General features: G+C 53.3%; 1 protein-coding gene across 2 annotated transcripts in view; it reads left to right on the top strand.

Moving 5' to 3' along the window:
- The window catches only part of PRKCB (protein kinase C beta), a 135385-nt gene that overhangs the window by 41697 nt on the left and 72948 nt on the right, over nucleotides 1–20740 (top strand). For both annotated transcript variants that reach the window (XM_072878120.1, XM_072878119.1), the window contains exon 3: nucleotides 11742–11824. In XM_072878120.1, coding sequence (XP_072734221.1) covers nucleotides 11742–11824 — 83 coding nt within the window. The remainder of the gene's footprint in view (nucleotides 1–11741; nucleotides 11825–20740) is intronic.

Below are 20740 nucleotides of genomic sequence, written 5' to 3'. Positions count from 1 at the left end.
GTGCATGGCTGGGCTCAAAATATTTAACCCCTTTAAAAAAAAAAAAGAAGGAATATTGAAGATGTCTCTTTTCAAAGCGAACAGCAGAGTAGCCTTCCCCCCCCTGCTCTTCAGTGCAGCTGCTGTGGGCTGCTTCTGTGTGTTGGACACTGCAGGCACTGGATTCACTTGATTTTTGTTGACAAGGTCTTACCCCAAGAAGCCACAAGTGCCGGTTGTACCCCCCAGCTGTAGCACCTGAACGCTGCGGCTGCGGCTTGGCGTTGGACAGTGATGTTCCCCGGTCACTGGGCTGGGATCGTGCGCTCCTGGGCAGCCCCAGAGGAGGAGGAGGCAGCTCTGCTGCAGATGTAGGTTTGACCCTACATCTCCTATAGGGTCTCTCTGCCCTCCAGGTGCAAAGGGAGCAGCAAGGCTTCCTTTTACAGTTCTGCAAGGCTGTAGTTTCTTTGTATTTTCTTAAGTCCCTAAATTAGGTGGGGAAGTGAGTGCCCAGAGACATTGCTTGCACTGAATGGAGCTACAGGCTTCTGCTTCACAGGTGTGTGTTGCGGGGGATATGAACCGCAGGCACCTTTCGGGGGGTGGAACTGGAGCATGAGGGAAAGTCAGCTGCTCCAGGGGTGCACGTGCGGTTCCCTGGGGGAGCAACGGGTGCTGCTGCGCCCATCCAGGGACCTTGCTGGGGGTCAGAGCTGTGGAGGGGGGGCCGGGGACAGCTGAGCGTGCTTTGACCTCACACTTTGCCCACCACGTCCTCTCCCTCCCGAGGACCGAGGGTCAGGGCAAAACTTGTGCTGGGACATGCCTGAGTTCATCTGGTCCTTGAGCACGAGAAACTGGAGGAGCTCAAAGAGCAGACAAGTCATAACTGCTTACAAGGAAAGGACAGCGATAAACGATACCACGCAGCGAGCGGGGGGTGCGTGGGAGGGATGGGGATAGTTACGCTGCTACCTGGATGTGTCGAGAGCTCTCTGCAGTGTCCTGCCTGCGTTGCGGCAGCGTGGGCGGTGGTGTGGCGAGGGGCATGGGCAGCAGAGAGTCTCGTCTGTCGGAGGTGGGGAAGGGCTCGGCAGCTGCATTCGAGCCAGCCTGGTCTTGGAAATTAGGTGGGTGCTGCCATGCTGAGCCATGGGTGGGAGATGCTGTGGAAATGCGGATGAGCACCAGAGCGTGCAGACAGCACAAGCTGAAAGGCTCAGTCATCCATGAACCACAGGAGGAGAGAGGGGAGGAGGAGACAACAGCGTCTGCAGGAGCCTTCCAAAATACCCAGCCTGAGGCAGCGTGAGGAGCAGCCCGGATCCTGCCCACAAAACCCCTCGGCACCTGAAAGCATTTTCCTCCCCATCCTGGGGCATCAGTAACCCAGGAACATTCCTGGGGAGTCCTCTAACTTGTAATTCGTGGAGGAATCTGAGACGGGGTAAAGCCAGGCTAGCACAGCCCGGGCTCTTGCCCAGCTTTGGAGGTGATGGCAAGTCCCGCTGCCTGTGCCAGAGCCCGGCGCGAGCTGAGCTCAGCTGCCCGATGCTGCTGCTGAGAAGTGCCTCCTCCCCGAGCCGCCTCAGGCTCTGGCCGTGCAGTCAAGGCTGGGGGGGCTCGGCGGGGCTTACCGAGCTGCTGCTGGCACTGCTGGTTCCTGCCGGCACAGCCGGCAGAGCCACGGCCGCTGCCTCGTGCATCGCGCCAGCCAGAAGCGTGCACGGAGCTAAATTATTCAGTCTGAAAGTGAATCTCTGTTACAGCTTGGTACGGGAGAAATGCTGATGAAGTATTTAAATTCTGAGCTGTTCTCTGAGCCGGGGCGAGCCTCTCTAATGTAAAATTAATGTCTTTGTGTCTCTGGAAATAGCTGCCAGCCCTTGCGTGGGTGCACAGAGCGGCAGGCGCTGCCGACCGGTCAGCATTGTGGGCTTTGGGAGATGGCTCCAAGAGACGGGCTCTTCTTGCTTGATGCTGGATCTCTTCAGACACAGCCTTGTCCGATAGCTAGCGTTGCCCCTCTTCCCTTCCCGAACAGCAAGCAAGCAGAAGAGCGAGGGGTCAGTTCTCTTGGAGAACGGGGAACTCTCCCTGTAGGGTGAATGGGAGATGTGAGCAAAAAGCCTGGAGCTGGTACCGGGTGTACGGGCAGACGAGGAGCCTAAATAAATGAGGATATTTCAGTCTGCCCTTTCCCTAACAAGGATTTGCACACAAGAGAGGATTCCTGCTCTTCGGGCACGTAATCCCCGTCGCTGAGCTCCTCGCCTGGAAGGCTCAGCCCTTCCCACGGCGCTGGGGCAGGGCCCTGGGGGGCCGAGAGGGGCAGGAGCATCCCCCTCTCCCTGCGAAAAGGGGAAACGGTGTCGGCCAAGGGGCTGCTCGGTCGGGGACGGCTCGTGGAGCCTGTGGCAGGCCCTGATCCTGCACATGTTTGTGTCCACGCTCCATCCCTTCCCAGAAGCCAGCCTGGGCTGAGTAACGATGGGCAAAAGTCCTGCCCATGGTGTAGGGTCTTACGTGGTCCCTGCTTTGGGAACTGCTGATGGGATCTGCCGGAGAGCGGAATGGGCAGTGCCAATTGTTTTTATAATGGCTGGAAGATTACATATCTTAAAAAAAAAAAATTCCTGCTGCTTTTACCAGGAATACCAGGAAATACAGTTTTATCTTCCTGGCACTGAATGACAGCTTTCTCAGCACTCATTTGCAAGGCTGGGCCTCTTCAAATTCGTAATGAAGGCTTCTTTGTACCAGTAGCGCAGAATTTACTGGTCTGAATAAGAATCGCTTTCTTGGATTGAAAATCTTTGTAGCTGTTCAGGCAATCCAAGTCTTCTAGAGAAATAAGGCTGGCGAGACCTCGCAGAAGAGAAGCCTGCTGTCTCGCTCGCTCTTTTTCTCCTCCCCCCCAAGAAAAACAGCTCTCCTTTTTTCTGTAAGAAACCTAAACTGTACAGAAATGCCTTCTTGCACTCCTTGCCTCCTGCACCCCTCTTTATCTTTTGCTTGAATCGGCAGCGTCTCCCCCTCTGCCCCGTCCCCTCTGTTAACCTTCCTGCTGGTCCCGACTCCGGGATGCTGCTGTGCAGGTCGCCTTGCCGGGGCTGTGTGCCCAACGGTGCAAACGGCAAAGGCCCGGTGGCTTCCAAGGGCTAAAAGTTGCTCGTCGTTCCTTGGGGTTGCTGAGCCATGGTGGAGGTGGGCACGGCCGTCCTCGAGTCCGACGACCAAAGTAACGCGCGCAACCAGCGCATCAGCCTGGACTTGCCGTATCCCCTCGTCGTCCCGGTCCCCGGAGCCGTTTCCCGACAGGTTTCTGTAGAGGAGAGCTGCAGCCCAAAACTCACAGGGCACGGTTGTTTCTACTGCGTCTCTCTGGAGCTGACAAGGGGAAAACCGCTGAAGTCTGACGGGGAGCTGGAGATATTTGTTGTGTTGTGAGAACTCCCGAAAGCTTTTAACCAAAGCTGGGGATTAAATCCAAATAGCACAAATTTTAGCTCAGCTTCTCTCTATGTACTGTAAGTGATTAAAAGCTGTAAAGTGCTGTCAGAAATTCAGGACTTCCCCTCCTGGAAATCTTCTTTCCCCTTATTTTATGATTACCATGCTTCACTGACTTTGATGTAGCAGCTCTTATTTTTTTAACGTGGCAATGGAAAATTGTGGGCAACTGCTGGCTGTGGTGCATTTCAGTACATCATTGGGGCAAAGCCGGGCTAATGCATCTGACCCCGTGGGTTTGCCCAGCGTAGGTGGATCAACACAGAGCTCCTGTAAAAATATCTTTTTTTTTCTTTTTCTGGTTATTTTGTTTTCTTCAGTTTTGATAATCCAAATTCCAAGCCGTTTCCTGAATCTCGTGTTGTTTAGGAAGTGGAAATGTTATCTAAATAAGAATTTCCACAGGTTGTAAGGGAGCAGCTACGCACCGAGATACGCTCAAAATAATCTTCGAGCTTCATGATATTAGGACCATCTGCTAAAGCACGGCTCCGTCAGCTCTCCGGGGAGGTTTTAACTCCTCCCTGGGTTTGATTTTTAGATGAATCTTGCTTGATCCTTCTGGCTCTGTTGACTCTCCATCTGTCTGCCTTATTTGACGTGCCGTGTCCGGGGCTGTCCTCGGTGCCTCCAGAGCGGTCCCTGGCCCAGCGGAGGTGGACAAAGGGCTGCCCTGCAGCGGGAGTGGGTGTGCTGGGAAGAGATGTGCTCGAGGGGAAGCGTTAGAGGTGACTTCCCTGAATTATTCATTTCATGAAGGACTCGGGGAAAATCGATTAGCCCCTTCTTCAGAACATCAGGACAAGGAGTTCATGCAATGAAATTAGAGCAACAAATGGAGATCAAATAAAAGGCAACGCTGTTTTATGCAGCATGGAGTTGCTAGGCAGGGTTCATTCCTGCAGGAAGTCATTTGTCACAGCGTCTGGGTTTTTGAGGAGGGCTGGATACCTTCCTGCCAGCTAATGACGTTTCATGTGGGAGATGAGGCTAATCAGATCTCATGTGGCAGGCTCCGAGCCGATAGCGTGCAGGGGTCAGGAGATGATTTATCATCTCGAGCCAGCCTTGCTCTGCTTGCCAGGTACGTTGCAGGTTTGTGCTCTCCTGGCGTTTTTAAGCCCTTAGCTCTGGGCTGGTGCCAGGGCCCCATGTAGATGGCCAAGAGCTTGTGTCGGGACTGCTGCGGCTTGGAGGCGGCTTTGGGGCTCTCCTGGCTTTCCTGGGCTGTGTGGAGATGTGGGTGGCCCAACGCCTCTGCTTTCCCTCCAGCATCTGTGACCCTTTGCAGTCACCCAGCTTGGAGTGGATCCACGCAGCATGGCCAGGGTACGGGCCAAGGCAGTTTTCCCCTCTCGAGCGTGCCTCTAGCATACCAAAAATCTGATCCAGAGCGAGGTCAAAGTATGCTGGAGAAATGGGGCCCCCAAAGACGGCTCTGAGCAGGACTGGCTGCTGCGTTGGACATACGTGTGTCCTGGCAGTAACAGCATGGGCAGAGATGCAGCTCCAGCGCTTGGATCTGCTGCTGCTGTGCTGCTGTCCAGGACGGACTCAGCAATGTCAGGCATTTGGAGTTGTTTGCAAATAAAACGCTAACCCTGAGACTTTTCTGGGCTTTCGTATTCCTGGGAACACTGGGGCTCACGTTGCACTGGCTCCCCAGGTAGTCTGATGCCAGTAGAAGGAGCCTGAAGCTTTGATAAAGGGCTTTTCCTGGGCAGAAGCCACTGGACTGGGAAGGATTTAGTATTCTAAGAGCAAATCTTTCGGCATTGTTGTTTCTTTGGGCAAACTGCCCAACTGTCTGCTTTTGGGAAAGCATCTGAATGGAGACGGAGCATGCGAGGTGAGCTGTGGTGCATATGGTGGGGAAACTCTTTTGCATTTGTTTACATTTTGTAAACAGAAGAAAAGAAAATACTCTGAAGGAGAGGGAAGGTGCGTGTGCAGGCGACGCAGAGCAAACAAGCTCTGTCTTCGTGATAAACAAACCTGGTGAGACAAAGGCAGTGATACCTGCGTGGCTCGTCAGCGGGGGAAGTCAGCGTGGCTAGGACTGCTCCTGCTCCTGCCTGTCCTGCCGCGTGGGAGAAGAGCAGAGCACCGGGCTATCAGCCGTGGGAGCCCCTCGCACGGGTGGGCTTCAGCATCACGGGCTGGGGCTGCTCCCTGCGCAGGGTAGGCAGGAACAGGGGGACCATGCTCCTTCCGTAGCCCCCAAAAGCACGGGGTGGATGGGCGCGTTCCCCCTGCCCAGGGCTGCCAGCTGCCCAGCCTGTCCTGGCAAGCCTTGAGGGGCATAGGTGCTGGCCCTGTCGTGCTGCAACGTCTCTCCCTGTCCCCTCCGACAAAGAGTTCTTTGCTGCTTTTACTGGGCGTGTCGGAGGGGGCTCTCCGTTTCCGCAGGACTGGCTGCACCATAGTGACAAGCTGCGGAGGCTGCAAGGAAATTCCTTATTAGCGGCTCTGCCCAGTGCCATACTAACTCGGATGCTCGTGACGGGTCCCTGTGCATTAAGCAGTCCTCAGCTGATAACTTGGGGTGCCAGAGCCCTGCGCAGCTCTCCGAGCGCAGCGTTGGGAGCTGGCTGTTCCGTCGGCTCTCCCACACGTCGAGGTGATGTATCTTAAACCTGCCTGGCTGCTCCCAGAGCTGCTTCACGGTGCTGGAAGCACCTGCTCTTTTCTAATTGCGCTTTGGTTAACGTCGAGGTCTGTCCTCTCTTATTTTTTACTTTCACTGAGGATTTTGTTATTCGCTCTATCCTGTTGACTCACAGGACAACTGCTGGGGTCCAGGCACTGGGGCGAGACCTCACCCTACAGCAGGGGCCCACGGCATCCGCGAGGCAGGCAGTGCTGGAGGGAAGTCCTCTCCAAGATCAGCGTTCAGCTTGCAGCTCCTCTTGGCCACCAGCCATGAGTTCATGATGACAAAAGTCCTCAGCAATGAGGGGACTTCTACCCGGCTTCTTGCAGCAATATTTCCATGCAGTGCAGTCAAGTGCTGGATTTGTCCCTCCTGCCATTGCCGAGGACGTACCAGGGGCTTCTGTCTGCCGCAGTAATTTGCAGCATTGTTCCAAAACATGCAAACGTACGACTGCTCCCGACCACATGCTGTTAAAGAAAGCTTTAATTTGCTGGCCTGTCTCCCTGCGTTCAGCAGCCTGGTTTGGCTGGCTGTCAGCAGCCTGGAGCTGATGGATGTTCTGCCTGCTGCTGAGCTGCCCTAGCAGCCCTCGCTGCCCCAGGAGGTCCCTTCCCATGCTGGAGGTGCAGCCGGACGCGCGCTCTGCAGTGTTGATACTCTTGGAATACATTTTGATGGGTTTTTTCTGGTTGGCAGGTTCTGTGATCAGTTTGGGAAACTGCTTTATGGTTTTTCTCGAGGATTTTTGAGCAGTGGTTTAGGCCAAGAAGCCTTTAAGCATGCATATATATATATATACACACACATATTTAGGCAACACTGTTAGCATTCTCTCTCTTTTCATCCTTCAAAATGAGGCTAGTTCCTAGGGTTTGAAAACAGCCTGTTGCTATTGTGGTTTCTTAGCTCCGAAAACCAACTTTCTAGGAGACCTTTCTTCCCAAAACGGCATCAGGATCACAGGGGATCACAGGAATGGAGGTGCGTGATCTTGCCCTGACGCTTCGGTGCGAGTCTCCCCAGATCTGAGAAACTGTCCTGGGGCTGCTATTAAAAATGTGTGTTCCAGCAAGTCTCGTAAGCCTGCGGAGAGTCACTGAGCTCGAGGGCTCTGCCTCTTGTCTTTTGCTGGGTTTTGTATCCTTTGCTTTGCCGAGACAGAGATGTCTCCCCAGATGCCTGCAATGCAGATAGCTCTAAAGAAGAATTTAGGGCCAGTAAACATTCTTGCATTATGCAATAGCAAATGGTAAAGGTTAATGTTTCCTTTTGGTTTTATATAAATGACTCAGGATGTTTGTAGCTCACCAGTGGGATTTGATAACTTTATTATCCGTATAATAAGATTTACAAATTGACTGTCTAATTAGCAACCTGGGAAAGCTGCTGCTTGTACTGTAGTTCCTGAACTGACAAAGATACAGGCTTAAAATGCTGAAGTGTGGTGAAAGCAGGAGTGGCACGGCAGCGCTCGTCCCGGCAGACCTGCCACGGCTGCCTGGCTGCCTGTCCTGGTACCAGGAGAGCCAGCGCCCGGCTCCTGCTCGGCAGGGTGGAAAGCGAGCAATCTCTTCCCAGCGTAACGCACGGGATTAGTCACGGGAGGAAAGATCTGTCAAATCTCCTCGCATCTGTTGGGTAGGATGCATGTTTAGGAGTTAAGGCAGGATTACCGGCCTAAGCTCCTGTACACGATTAATTCTATTGGCCCTTTTTTTGCATGGGTTGACTATTCACCTAAGCATGCATGAAATGTTTGAATGGATCTTTCCAAGGCTTGCAGAGCTTCCTTCGAAGCGTTGGATGCAAAGCCCACGGCGCTGCAGTCAGCAGAGAGCCTCTCGTTTGCTTTGGATGCACAGGGAAGTGTTAACGCTTCACCATCTTCCAGCGGGTTGTCCTTACCATCTGTATTAACGTTGGTTGCTGGAGAACCTGCTATTCTTGCTAAATATTCAGTTGCCACAAAGATGACTTGCAGTGACTCGGATGTCATTTGCTTAATTGAACTGTAATATGAATGTTTTGAACACACGGCAATTATTTTGCCAAAGAGAAAATGCTGCATTTCTAGCGTATTCTTTAGGTCCCTGCTCAAAGGGCAGGAGGTGCTACCTGTGTGTATATATTTAATGCCATCTTTAATAATTAAACTCTTCAGTGAAACCTTAAAAGAATATGGGAAAGAGGCTGCAATGAAAATCTAGGATGGTTTTGAGCTTCTCAGACGTTGGCTTTCTAGTCTCTCTTGCCACTAGAAATGGGCATTTCACCTTTTCTGCTTATGCAAGTGAAAATGTAAAATGAGTGTGTTCTGCTTTCACAGTGTCTTTGGAGAGGTAAGAGCCAGCAGCTCGCCCAGGCTTGGTGTGCGCACACACGTGCGCCTCGCTCGCTCCGGTCGTCCTCTCGCGCGTCTGTGAGGATCAATCGCTTGGCTCTGTGGCTTCTTCAAATTCCCCCTTTGTTTCCCCTCATCACTTAAGCTCTGCCTGTCAAATTAAATGTGTAATGAGCAGAGTATAGAAAGCCTGCAGATTCTTCTTGTGCACAGCAGAACTTCAGGCTGTGTTGGGTTTGGGGGGTTTTTTTTGGTTGTGGGTTTTTTGTTTTTTTTTTAAATGCGTTTGAAACCCACAGCTCTGACGTGCTGCATCTCCTGCCTATGCAATGCAGACTGCGGGGAGCGATGCATCCCTGTCAATGCGCTGGCAGAGCAGGGCCCTGGCGCAGAGGGGATCCAGGAGCTTTGCTTTTGAAAGCAAAGCACCACGGCTTTCTGTGAGAGCAAAAGTAGGAAGGTCAGAAAGTCAGAAAAGTCAGATTTCTGACTTTCCCTAAAGTAAAGCCAAACTGACAGCCAGCCCTTGCCGTGTTCAGGGGAGGTGCGTGCGGAAAGTGAAGCAGTGAGCACAGACAGAAATAGCGAAGGTGGTGAAGCCACTATTACAAGGGACAGAAATGAACTTTTTTTAATCCCCATCATAACTCGAGCGCCGAGCGGAGCTGGTGGCAGCGTCTGGGGAGGCTGCTTTCCTCTGCCTGCACCTGAACTGCAGGAAATTTGTCATTGCACCCAGCGCTGCTTAGGCGGGGTGTGCTCAGCCCGACGAGCGCTGCTGGCAGGGCTGGCGTCGTGTGGGCGCTGGCAGGGCTGCCCTGTGTTCTGAAGGGCTTCCCACGGAGCTGCCGTGGGGATCAGCTGGGCGAACAGGCGGCACGCCGCGTGACGTGGGTCTGTTGAGAGAAGGAAGGAGCGGTTAGGAGACGGGAAGAGCGTGGCAAGGAAATCTGTAGTAACGCCAGGCAGGTTGGTTGGCTGTCATGCCTTTCGGAAGAGATTGGCAATGGCTTTGTTGTCCAAAGCCCTGCGGAGCAGAACCTGGCCCACCTGCGGTGGCCTCCCTGGACGCATCCAGCTGGAGGAAGGCTCCAGCACGGGCAGGGCCGGCGGGATGCTCGGTGCCGGGCAAGGGGTGGGAGGGCAGCTTCTGCCAGCACCTGGGTCACGGCGTGCAAAGCAGAACCAGGCGGTCTCCTGCAACCGGGTGTCACCTGTGCGCAAGCCATGACTGGGGGGAACACCGATATGGATAACTCCTGCTTCTTCCCTTCTCCAGCTTCTGTCACCCCAAAGGCAGGAAGGTTATTTTCCTCAAGCAGGAACAAATATTGCTGTCCCCAAAGTGCAGAAGCTTCTTAGGAGCTGGGGAAGCACCAAAGGACCTGCTTTCCTTTACCTGCTCTTCAGACTCAGGTTTGCATTGAACAGCCTTTTTATATGGCACAGAGGAATGGCATTAGGAAGTTCAGCCTAGTAACAATCTTGTTTCTTCTGTTGAGCTGAAATTATTCTGGCTCCGCTGGGAACCCCCCACGGCAGCCGAGATGTTGGCATCAGCGTGCAACCTCCCGACAGCGCCTGTGCCTCCAGCGTGTTGCGGAGCCTTATTGAGTTAATAGACACACTTCAGGACAAATCTTTGCTAATAGAGTTCTGATTTCTTCCTGCTTCCCAGATGCTTCTGTCTCTGTATACAAATGACAGAAATGGTGAGCAATGTTTTCAAGAAAATGTTTATTTGTAAGACTCAGAAAAGCAAGTGAGAGGTCCTAGGAGGAGAGGGTTCTTGGCAGCAGTTGTGCCTCTCAAACCTTCTGGGTTTGTTTTTTTCATAATGAAAAATGTGAAAAGGAAAACGAGTTTAAAGCTCATGTGGCAGGGCACAATAAAGGGATTGTGAGTTTAATGGCAAACATCACTTGCCTTTTCCTTGTTCCTTAGGAAAAGTCTGATATTGATGCAACTGAAACCTACTTCATTTTTGCACTGCTCAATTTGTTTCACGTGCTCAATTTCTCTGAACCCTGGTAGACTGCATCTCATCTTCCAGTTGCTCTTTCATTTAGTGTAACGACGGCGCTCGGGGAAAAGGATCTGGCAAATAAGAGACCCCTGAGACAGAGCTGAGTTTGGTGCCTGGGTTTCCCCCGACGAAGGCAGCCTTTGCACGGCGTTGCTTTGTTCACAAAATCAGCACTTGTTCCCTTTGCTCCGTTCCTGCACGGGCTCCCGTCACGCACGGCGTTGCCTCGGAGCTGAGGTCCCATCCCTTGGGATGGGGCGCGGTGCGGATGCGGTGATGGGGCGCGGTGCGGATGCGGTGCAGAGCACGGTTGGACCTGGGGGGCTGGCACCCAGGAGGAGGTGACGTGGGGTGCGAGGTGGTGCCTCCGTTCCCCGGCCCTGGAGCAGCAACCCAGCTTCCCAAAGCAGTAGTGCCACCTCCAGCTGCAGGGTGAGGTGGGCTGAGACCCTCAGAGAAGGACCTGGGCTGTCCGTTGAAGTTGTCTACAGTGCCGAGTGGCCTTTTTAAGGTCTGTCACTGGAAGTAAGGTGCTTATTTGGCATTCAGGGAAAAAATTAGCCTTTAAGTACAGCGCTTTGACTGCACAGACTGCAAGAATACTGCCGGCAGCTTCAGATTAGCATGTACTATAAGGGTTTGGTGGTTTAAGGGATGTGGATTTAGCTCTGGATACTCATGCTTGAAAGTCTGGGTAATGGCGTGTTGGGATTAGTTTTCCTGCGCTGTTCCCAGAAGGGTGACTTTGTCATCGACATGCGTGCGTGAGGGGAGGAAGACGTACGTGTCTTCTGGTCTGGCAAATGGAGGCTGTGGAGTTGCTGAAGAAAAGCAGAGCTGTGGGAGGAAAATTGCCCACCTGTTCCCATCGGTACAATCTTCTATTTTTGGACACATGCACTTTTCAGCTCAGATACCCGCAAATGCCAGATTCTCCCTCTTTTTATACACGGCGGTGACCTCAGAGTGTGTGCAGTGAGTGACAGTGTTCGAAGCGAACATAAGGGTTCCCAGCCCTCCTTTGACGTTCGTTCAACATTTTGTTTCTGCTTAGTTTTACTGAAATGCCTGGTCCAGTTGACGATATTCAATAAGGCTTAAAAATCTGCCACAAGTTTGCCTAAAGAAACCTGCTTAGAGTCCTGGATGTCTCTTCTCATAAATCAGACATAATAGCTTTTTATTTTTTAAGCTTTGACACTGTCGCTGTCTTCTCTTTGCAGTTTGCTGCTTCGTCGTGCACAAGCGGTGCCATGAATTCGTTACCTTCTCCTGCCCTGGTGCTGATAAAGGCCCTGCCTCGGATGTAAGTACCTGCTCCGGTGCCTCAAGCGAAGGCGCAGCGCGGTGGCTTGTGGATCACTCTCTTCCACAGCAGTTTGGAGATGAAGCTCCTCCAGCTTTCTTGGCTGGTGACACTTCTGTGCCTCTCTAATTCATTGTTATTTGTAGTTGACTGGGCTCTCATATGTTTTCGAGACACTTAAAACACTTTCAAATCATCCAGTAACTTGCTCTCAGCAGAGCAGGGAGAATGTATGGCAGTGCAGAGACGTTTCAGCTTGGGGCTGAGTCTGCAGCCTGCCCCATCTCCCTTTTGTCCCTTGTGTCGCAGCCTCAGTTTCCCCAGTGACGTTTCCAGGGTCTGCCACCTGAACCGAGGTTTTAGGTTTGGGGTTAATTAACATGCATGAAGCACTAAGTGCTAAAAAGCTGCTTTAAGGCTTTGGCCAGTGTGCCCTGAGCTGAAGAGACAGGGCTTGCTTCAACATCTTGATCAATTCCTTTGGTCACAAGTGAAATATCTGAAAGAACTGGCTGTCGTTTAACAGATGCCTACCGTGTTGCTAGACCAGAGTCAGTCCCGGGGACTGTGCCGGTCCTCCTTCCTCCTCAGCTCATTACTTTTTTCAAAGGCATCCCTGCCCCACGTTGTTATTTCCGTGTCGGTCCCGTGTTGCCCTGCGATTGTTCAGCGTTACCTGGGGTCGGGGCTCTCGGTCGCTCGCCTGCAGCATCCCTGCTCCTCGCCCCAGGGGCTTCTTGCTAAAAGCAGGCACAGTCTGCTTGGTATTGCCTTGCAGGTTTAAACCAATCTATATGGTTGGTCTTCTCAAGGAAAAAAAAACCACTGCAGGCACATTTCATGCTTGCTTGTGATCTGCATGGTCGGCGTTGCTGCGTTTGCTCTGACTTCCTCAGAAAACACAGAACTGGCCGGGCAGCATCGTCAAGGGCAGCAAAGTTACTGGGAAATACCAGTTTAGGTGTGACTTTTGGAAAACAATATTGCTGGTCTTTAAAAAGCAGAAAACCACCCAAATGCCCACTAAGTCCCCATCCTTATTTTCACAAGGACTTAGTTTCCCGGTGAATCCCCGGGCATTCGGGGGCGAGTGGGAGAGCTGGAGCAGCGGAGCTGAGCTGGCTTAGGCTCCTCGGCACGGTTCTGCCAGCGCCTTTCAGGTCTGTCTGGCAGTTTTTGTGTTTTACCGTGGAAACTAGCTAATTTGGGGAACTGCTAGGAGAAAAGAGATCGAATTGGGGAAACGACAGTGCACCACAACTCTCACCCTTAAAAATAGAACCAGTGGGAGCAGGCAGTGTAACAGGCAGCTGAAGGTGGAGGCTAAACGCATGTTGTCAAGTCGCCCTGCCCGCAACGGGGCTGCGTGCCGTGGTTGTGACAAACGGGAGCTTTTGGGGACAGGGGCGAGGCTGGCAGGGAAGGGCCGTGACGGCTCTGAACGGGGGAGAGCTGGGGGTCAGCTCCGTTCAGGTGCAGCGTTGGGCAGGGAGTCGTGGGCAGGGGCTGCCTGTGCTCCTCGGGCAGACGCTGCGAGGAGAGGCCGTGGGGGGACGTGGAGGGGAAGGGCTGAGCGTGGGTCACGGTGGTCTGGGATCCTTCGCCAAAACTGCGTTTCTTTTTCCCAGCCAAACCAGAGGGCAGGCTTGCTGGCTTCCCTTTTTGTCTGGTTTCTCCTCCTGTATGAGCGTGCTGGGTTTGGGGCATTTCTGGGTTGGATCTGAGAAATCTGGCTGGGCTTTGGTCCTAAAGAACTGCTGGGCAGCTCCGCCGCGAGCTGCCGGGGACCCCGGGCAGGGGGACGGGGTGGGATGGTGCCTGACACCCCCCACGTCCCCAGAACTGCCCTTGAACCTGGTCATTGCTCTGGCTCTAGCAAAGCGGTGACTTTATCCCAGCGCCCAGCTTGTGGCTGATCGAGGGACCTGACTGCGTAAAACCCTGTTTTGACCCTGAGCCCCTGATGTCAGATTTCTCAGGGCGCGTGTGCTTGCAGCCCCCCAGCCCCGTGCACAGCGTGGTGCCTCCAGCGTGCTGAAGCCTACTTGACAGCGCTCCTCCACCTCCAGAGAGGATGCCTGGCAGAGTGTTAATTGTAGCCAGCTGATAATGAAGCTTTGGGCTGTTTCCCACAGGCGGAGCTGCCCTGGTAGGTGTCTTCCAGCTCTCCCAGGTAGGTCCCGCAGCAGCCTGGGTCCTGCTCCCATGTGCTGCCGGTGTGGCTGCTGGGGGTGCTGCGGGAGCAGCCCCAAGAAAGGCTGCTTTCAGACTTGGGCTTGTGCACAGTTTGATAAGCCCAGTTGTATTTCCACTTCCCACCAGATGATTAGTCAAGATACTACGTGGGGTTTTTCAACCCCCGCTCCGGGCACTTTGCGTATGACTATCGCTTTCCTCACTGAAGGCTTTCTTCCCCATAGGGGCTACTGCTAATTGTGGTGTATTGGTGGCTGTTGAACCTTAAAAATTAGTTAGTGGAGGGGAAAAGGAGATGCAATAGAGATGCCAACCCAAGAGAGACTAATGCATCCACGAATACTCTGGGTCCTGCAGACTGTTAGTCCATAACACATCTTTATGAACCTGAAGGTCAGCAGAGGCTGCAGGGGTCCTGTCTGGACACCCTGACCCCAAAGCAGTCGGCAGGGTTTGTTCCTGGCCCCGGGTGACGGCCGTACCCTCTGCCTGAACCGTGGCAGCCGGGTGTTTGCAGCTCCGTCCTGCACAGCCTCTGTGGGAGCAGCTGCGGCACCGATGGCGCTTTTCCGGTGGTACAGCAAACCCGAGGGGAGGGTGACAGGGTGGCACTGGTGTCGGGCTGCAGGACCCAAGGCCCCGGGGGCTTTGCTGTGCCTGGAGCAAGCAGGATCTTCCAGCGGAGGCACGGGCAGGAGCTGCTGCCTGCTGGGAGCGTTGCTTGCAGGGAGTGAGGCACAGGCGATCAAGGACAAGGCTCCATCGCTCTGCTCCTGGGATGGGGCTTGACTGGGATAAAAGCATCCCTGTCTCCATCTCTGGATGCTTCGGGCCTGTGCCGAAGGGGCACAGTCAGGATCCGTGCAGGGGAGCAGTGACAAGGTCTGTGCGTGAGCGTGCACATGTGCGCACTCTGTGTGCCTTTGTCCCAGCATTTGTCCCAGCACGCTTCTCCGGAGCGGGTCGCTCAAAGGGGTGGAGTTGCATGAGAGGGAAGCGATGGCTTTGCACCGCTCGCCTTCACGCCTCTGTTTTTTTCTGGATAGTTTCACTCATTGCCTCTGCTGCTGCTCCTCTGCAGTGGGTGCCTGCTGTAAGAGGGCGAGGAGAACCGGAGAAGGCACGGGGCAACGAGGTAAGGGTGGTAGACAGTGATCTACTTTCTGCCCTTCCCTTACAGTTGAGTTTGGCCATCCAGGCAAGCTAAGAAGCTTGCAAGCACATGCCCAGGTCCCTCTGCCCAGTGCCAACGCTCGGGGCGTGGGTAACGTGGCAGAGCCCCTGCCCCGGCGCTGCCTGCCCTGTGCCTGCCGGGCAGCGAGGCCCGTGTCGGGCTCCCTCCATCGTGCAGCCAGCAGTGCTGGAGGTTTTACAACGACCTTTGCTGCTGAGTAACGTCACGCTGTGAGATTCCTTCTGGCCACGTGGATTTAGCTTTGACACTCAGGCTTTCTCTCCTCTATTCTCTGTCATCTAAAACACATAAAGAAAATGGCAGCAAAACCCACTGACGGGTCTAGCACCCTGCAGACCTGATTCAGGTTACAAGAGGTATATGTCGTATATCCAAAAATATAGATGTTTAGATATGTATTTAGGTATTTGTGCATGCAGAGGTGAAATCTTACTCATAAGGCTGCTTTAGGTGCAACGTAACCAGAGAAGGAGCTGCTGTCTGAGCAGAGCCCCCAGGCTCCCGTCCCTGGCTGGGCTGGTGGCGGGGCTGGGTGGCTGTGGGCACCCAGAGAGGGTGACGGCAGCGGGCGAGGGGGCTGCTGGCCCCACAGCTGCGAGTGGCCCCTTGCTGCTGCAGCAGTCCTGGGAGCGGCTGGGTGGGTGCTGTGGGGCGCTGCGGGTGCCTCGGGTGGCAGAGCTGGAAACCGTCCCTGGTGTGGTGCGAAACCAGCAGAAAGGTGCCAGCGAAGGCGATCAGGGCAGAGGGAGATGGAACCGCTGAAACCACTTAACCTTGCTCAAGGAAGATGAGGTTGGCAGCGGGAGAGCAGGGACGGCTGCGATCCAGATGCCGCCTCCGGAGCTTTGCTCAGGCGTTGGGCAGCCTGCCCGCCCCGGCACCGCTTTCTCATCCTTGCTCATCATCTGGATAGCAGCTCGCAGCAGGCAGGAGAGGCAGCAGGTACCGGGGAGATGCTTCGCCTGTTTCTGTGCAGGGTTTCTGGCCGAAGGTGGATGCAATGCTTTTCTTTTTCTCCCCACCAGCCCTGTCCAAGCTGGGACAAGCGAGGAGCCCTCGGACAGCCTGGTCCCGCTCCCCGAGCGCGGCCCCTTGGCCCCTGACCAGCAGGTCTCTCCCATGCATGTCTCCTCCCGCCCTGTGGCTGTCTGGCCGGCTGTAGGTTACTGTGGGCAGCCTCTGCTGGAGAAGGGAAAGGTCTAAATTAAATCTAAGCTGTCACATTTTGAGAGGCACCACTTGATACCAGGGCAGGCGTAAAGGCCCTTGACCGAATTCTCTGTTGCTTGCTGTTATTGCTGGGTGAGACTTGCCACTGTGGCTCATCGAGCAGGCAGGTCGAAGCTGCCCAGTTGGCGTTAATTTTTAATACATAATTTCTGAAAGCGGAGAGAGGAATGCAGATGCTTGGGACATAAAGCAGGGAGCAAAAATGGCCCTTTTGTAGCTGGATTTTTTTGCCATTTAGCAAAGCCCTCTGGGAGAGCCTCTGGTTTGTACCCTTGCGCAACTGTCAGCAGGGGTGTAACTGGGGGGTGCGTGCAGGGCAGACTTCGTTCCTTCTGCACTGGCAATCAAGCTTCTTACAGCAGTATAGTCCTTAAGGAGCTTTGAATCAGGAGAGGGAAAACCACTTCAGCAAACAGCAATGTCCGGTCTACTTCGGGAATGAGCCGAGGACAGGGCCTTCATTTTGAACTGATGCAAAGCTCGAGTTTTCCTCTGCTCTGTCGTTGCTAATAGCCACGGCATGAATCCAGAGCGACCTATAATTATGCCAAACACTGGTAGCATCTAGGTTGTACCAGTTATAGCTATGCATTTTTTCAGTCGGTGCAGCAGTCTGGTAACTGTCTTTCCTTTCGCAGATATTAATATCCAGTGAAATCTTGCAGAAAGAATGAGTTTAATTTTATTGCATTTGTTTAAACCTTGCAGTGTGTTCGTCCTTACAGTGGGCCGCGTGATTTCGCTGAGCTGGAGAGGGAAGAGATGCGTTCAGCGCCATGGCATCCCCGTCCTCGGCATCCGCAGGGCAGCGCGGAGCGGCGGCTGGGAGAGGCTGCTCTGGCTGGGGCTGCCGGGGGAGATGCTGCAGTTCCAGCCAGACCCCAGCCGGGGCTGGAGCTTTTAACGCCAGCTGGCTGCTGGCTGTCATCCCCAGAGCTGCTCTAGTCCAGTAGGCTCGTCATGGAGCCCAGGGGAAAAAACCATACTAAAGGCAAAAAATTGTCTAACTTTACTCCTTGATGTCTGTATCTTGTAGTACTTGATAGTTACTTGAGACGTTTTGCATCCTGTAAAGTGCTTATGGTGTATATGGATGCTTAATTTTAAACACCTGAGTAACACTAGTTGCTTAAAACTCTTCTCTTTGAAGTTAAGTATGTGTGTAAGTGCTTTATGGGGTGGTGGCTTGTGCGTGTACCAAGCCGATAACCCTGGGGGGAGGCTGGCGTTTTACGCTTTTCAGAGCATAACAAAATAACTGGAGATCAGTGAAATGTCAAAGTCTCTTTCTGTCACCGTTGACTAGTCCTACTTTGGAGCAGTTTTCTGTTTGATCTGGTTGTGTTTGAACCTCCTTGAGGAGAGCGAGAGCGTGTGTCTGTTTAACCTGGTAAAGCCTACCGAATAGGAATCTTCCATCTAGGAGAGAAGGACTAATTATACAGCGATGATAGGGCCTCTAAGTAAAAAAAAAAAAAAAAAAGGAAAAAAAAAATTAATTGCTTCTTGCAGTAGAGAATGAAGCTACAGCTATAATTGCTGGTACTGAAGACACCAGGGCTGCTTTCATGCTAGATTGCTCTTAAGTCATGGCAGGATTTTTTTTTTTTTATGGCTGCAGACGTGACAGTGGGTCTGTGTTCTGGGCAGCGGCATTGCTGAGGACAGCGTGCCTGTTACGCAGTACTGGCTAGCTGAGGGCAATGCCATTTGTACCATTTACCTCCCTAACTTGGTCCGAATGGGTGCTGTGCTGAGCTTTGAAGCGCGGGCGATGAGGGCTGGGCTGGGCTCCCCCCGCCGCGTGGGCGTGCGATTCTCCAGAAGGTCTGGGCTTCACCACAGCTTTCCCATTCACGTGCTGTCAGGCTGTGGTCTCTCCCCTGCATGCCCAAAGTCAAAACTGGCGAGCAGTTCTGGCGAGGTCGGCCAGCCCAAAGCCCCCAGTTCCAGTGTTAAACTGCGCTGGTTTTCCTTGCGAGCTCTGCCGCTCCCGTGCTCTCCTGCTCGCAGGAGCAGAGCTAGCGTGGCTGTGCGAGCTGAAGTTTTCTGAAATATGGCAAGGTCTTCGGGAGCTGAAGTCAGGCATGTGTAATGTAATGCAGTTGGCAAACCTAATTATAGTCGGAGCTATTAGTAGAATGTATAATTATTTAAATTGTAGACAAAATAATCATTAAAATGACCTTCTTTGCATTATTCTGTTAAAGGTCATCTAATCAGGATGCATTAATAAAGATCAGAGTTGCTCTAGGAAGGTAACGGGCCAATGTAGCTTCATTTTGATTTAATTTTTCCGCCATTTGCAGTTTTAGGAGAGGATTTCTGTAATGCTATCGCGATGGCACCTTTGGTCTTTCCACTCTTGGTTTGCTGGAGGCAGAATCATTTCATCTTTGTCTTGGGCTCCTCCTCTCCCTCCAGGCTCCAGAGTTGATGTACCGATGACAGCATTGCTGCCACTCTCTTTTAGAACAAGAGAGAAGCTTCCCAGGGTGTGGGTCATACAGGTGTTATTAGAGTCAGAAGCTGTCTCCGCAGCATCAGTACGTGGTCGTTATCCCTTTGTGCACAGCATCGTCGGATCCCAAGCTGACACCTGTAGCAGGGTGCAAAGAGGGTCACTCCACTTTTCCAAGTTTGGTTTATTCTCTAGAGCATTTGGGCAAACGTGGGCTGGCAACAATTAGCAATGAGAGCAGGAGCAGAATTAATGAAGATGCCATTTGTACTACCTGAAAATTAGCACAGAATTGTATAGGTTGGAAAAGACCTTTAAGATCATCGAGTCCAACTGTAAACCTAACACTGCCAAGCCCACCACTACACCATGGCCCTAAGCACCTCATCCAAACGGCTTTTAAATCCCTCCAGGGATGGGGACTCCACCACTGCCCTGGGCAGCCTGGTCCAAGGCTTGAGAACCCTTCCAGTGAAGTAAAATTTCCCAATATCCAGTCTAAACCTCCCCTGGCACAACTTGAGGCCATTTCCTCTCGTCCTATCACTTGTTACCTGGGAGAAGAGACCGACCCCACCTCTCCACACCCTCCTGTCAGGTCGTTGTAGAGCGATGAGGTCTCCCCTCAGCCTCCTTCTCTCCAGGCTGAACAACCCCATTTCCCCAGCCGCTCCCCATCAGCCTTGTGCTCCAGACCCTTCCCCAGCTCCGTTGCCCTTCTCTGGACACGCTCCAGCCCCTCAATGTCTCTCTTGTGGGGAGGGGCCCAACACTGAACACAGCATTCGAGGTGCGGCCTCACCAGTGCCCAGTACAGGGGCACAATCACTGCCCTGCTCCTGCTGGCCACACTGTTCCTGATACAAGCCAGGATGCTACTGGCCTTCTTGGCCGCCTGGGCACACTGCTGGCTCATATTCAGCTGGCTGTCGACCAAAACCCCCAGGTCCTTTTCCTCCGGGCAGCTTTCCAGCCACTCTTCCCCAGCCTGTAGCGTTGCATGGGGTTGTTGTGGCCCAAGTGCAGGACCTTGCACTTGGCCTTGTTAAACCTCACACAATTGGCCTCGGCCCATGGATCCAGCCTGTCCAGGTCCCTCTGCAGAGCCTTCCTCCCCTCAGGCAGATCAACACTCCCGCCCAACTTGGTGTCATCTGCAAACTGACTCAGGGTGCACTCGATCCCCTCATCTGGATCATTGATAAAGATATGGAACAGGACTGGCCCCAACACAGAGCCCTGGGGAACACCGCTTGTGACCGGCCGCCCACTGGAGTAAACTCCATTCACCACCACTCTTTGGGCCCGGCCATCCAACCAGTTCTTTACCCAGCAAAGAGTACACCCGTCCAAGCCATGAGCAGCCAGGTTCTCCAGGAGAAAGCTGTGGGAAACCGTGTCAAAAGCTTTATTGGAGTCTAGATAGACAACATCCACAGCCTTTCTCTCATCCACTAGGCGGGTCACCTTGTTGTAGAAGGAGATCAGATTGGTCAAGCAGGACCTGCCTTTCCTGAACCCATGCTGGCTGGGCTTGATCCCCTGGTTATCCTCTACATGCCGTGTGATGGCACTCAGGATGATCTGCTCCATCAGCTTCCCCGGTACCGAGGTCAGGCTGACAGGCCTGTAGTTCCCCGGGTCCTCCTTCCAGCCCTTCTTGTAGATGGGTGTCACGTTTGCTAACCTCCAGTCAACTGGGACCTCCCCAGTGAGCCAGGACTGCTGGTAAATGATGGAAAGGGGCTTGGTGAGCACTTCTGCCAGTTCCTTCAGTACTCTCGCGTGGATCTCATCAGGCCCCATAGACTTGTGAGTGTCTAAGTGGTGCAGC

The sequence above is a fragment of the Ciconia boyciana genome, chromosome 13, assembly GCF_034638445.1.
Source record: "Ciconia boyciana chromosome 13, ASM3463844v1, whole genome shotgun sequence".
Lineage (NCBI taxonomy): Eukaryota > Metazoa > Chordata > Aves > Ciconiiformes > Ciconiidae > Ciconia > Ciconia boyciana.
Note: the sequence above shows the minus strand (reverse complement) of the source record. Positions and strands in the feature narration are given on the sequence as shown.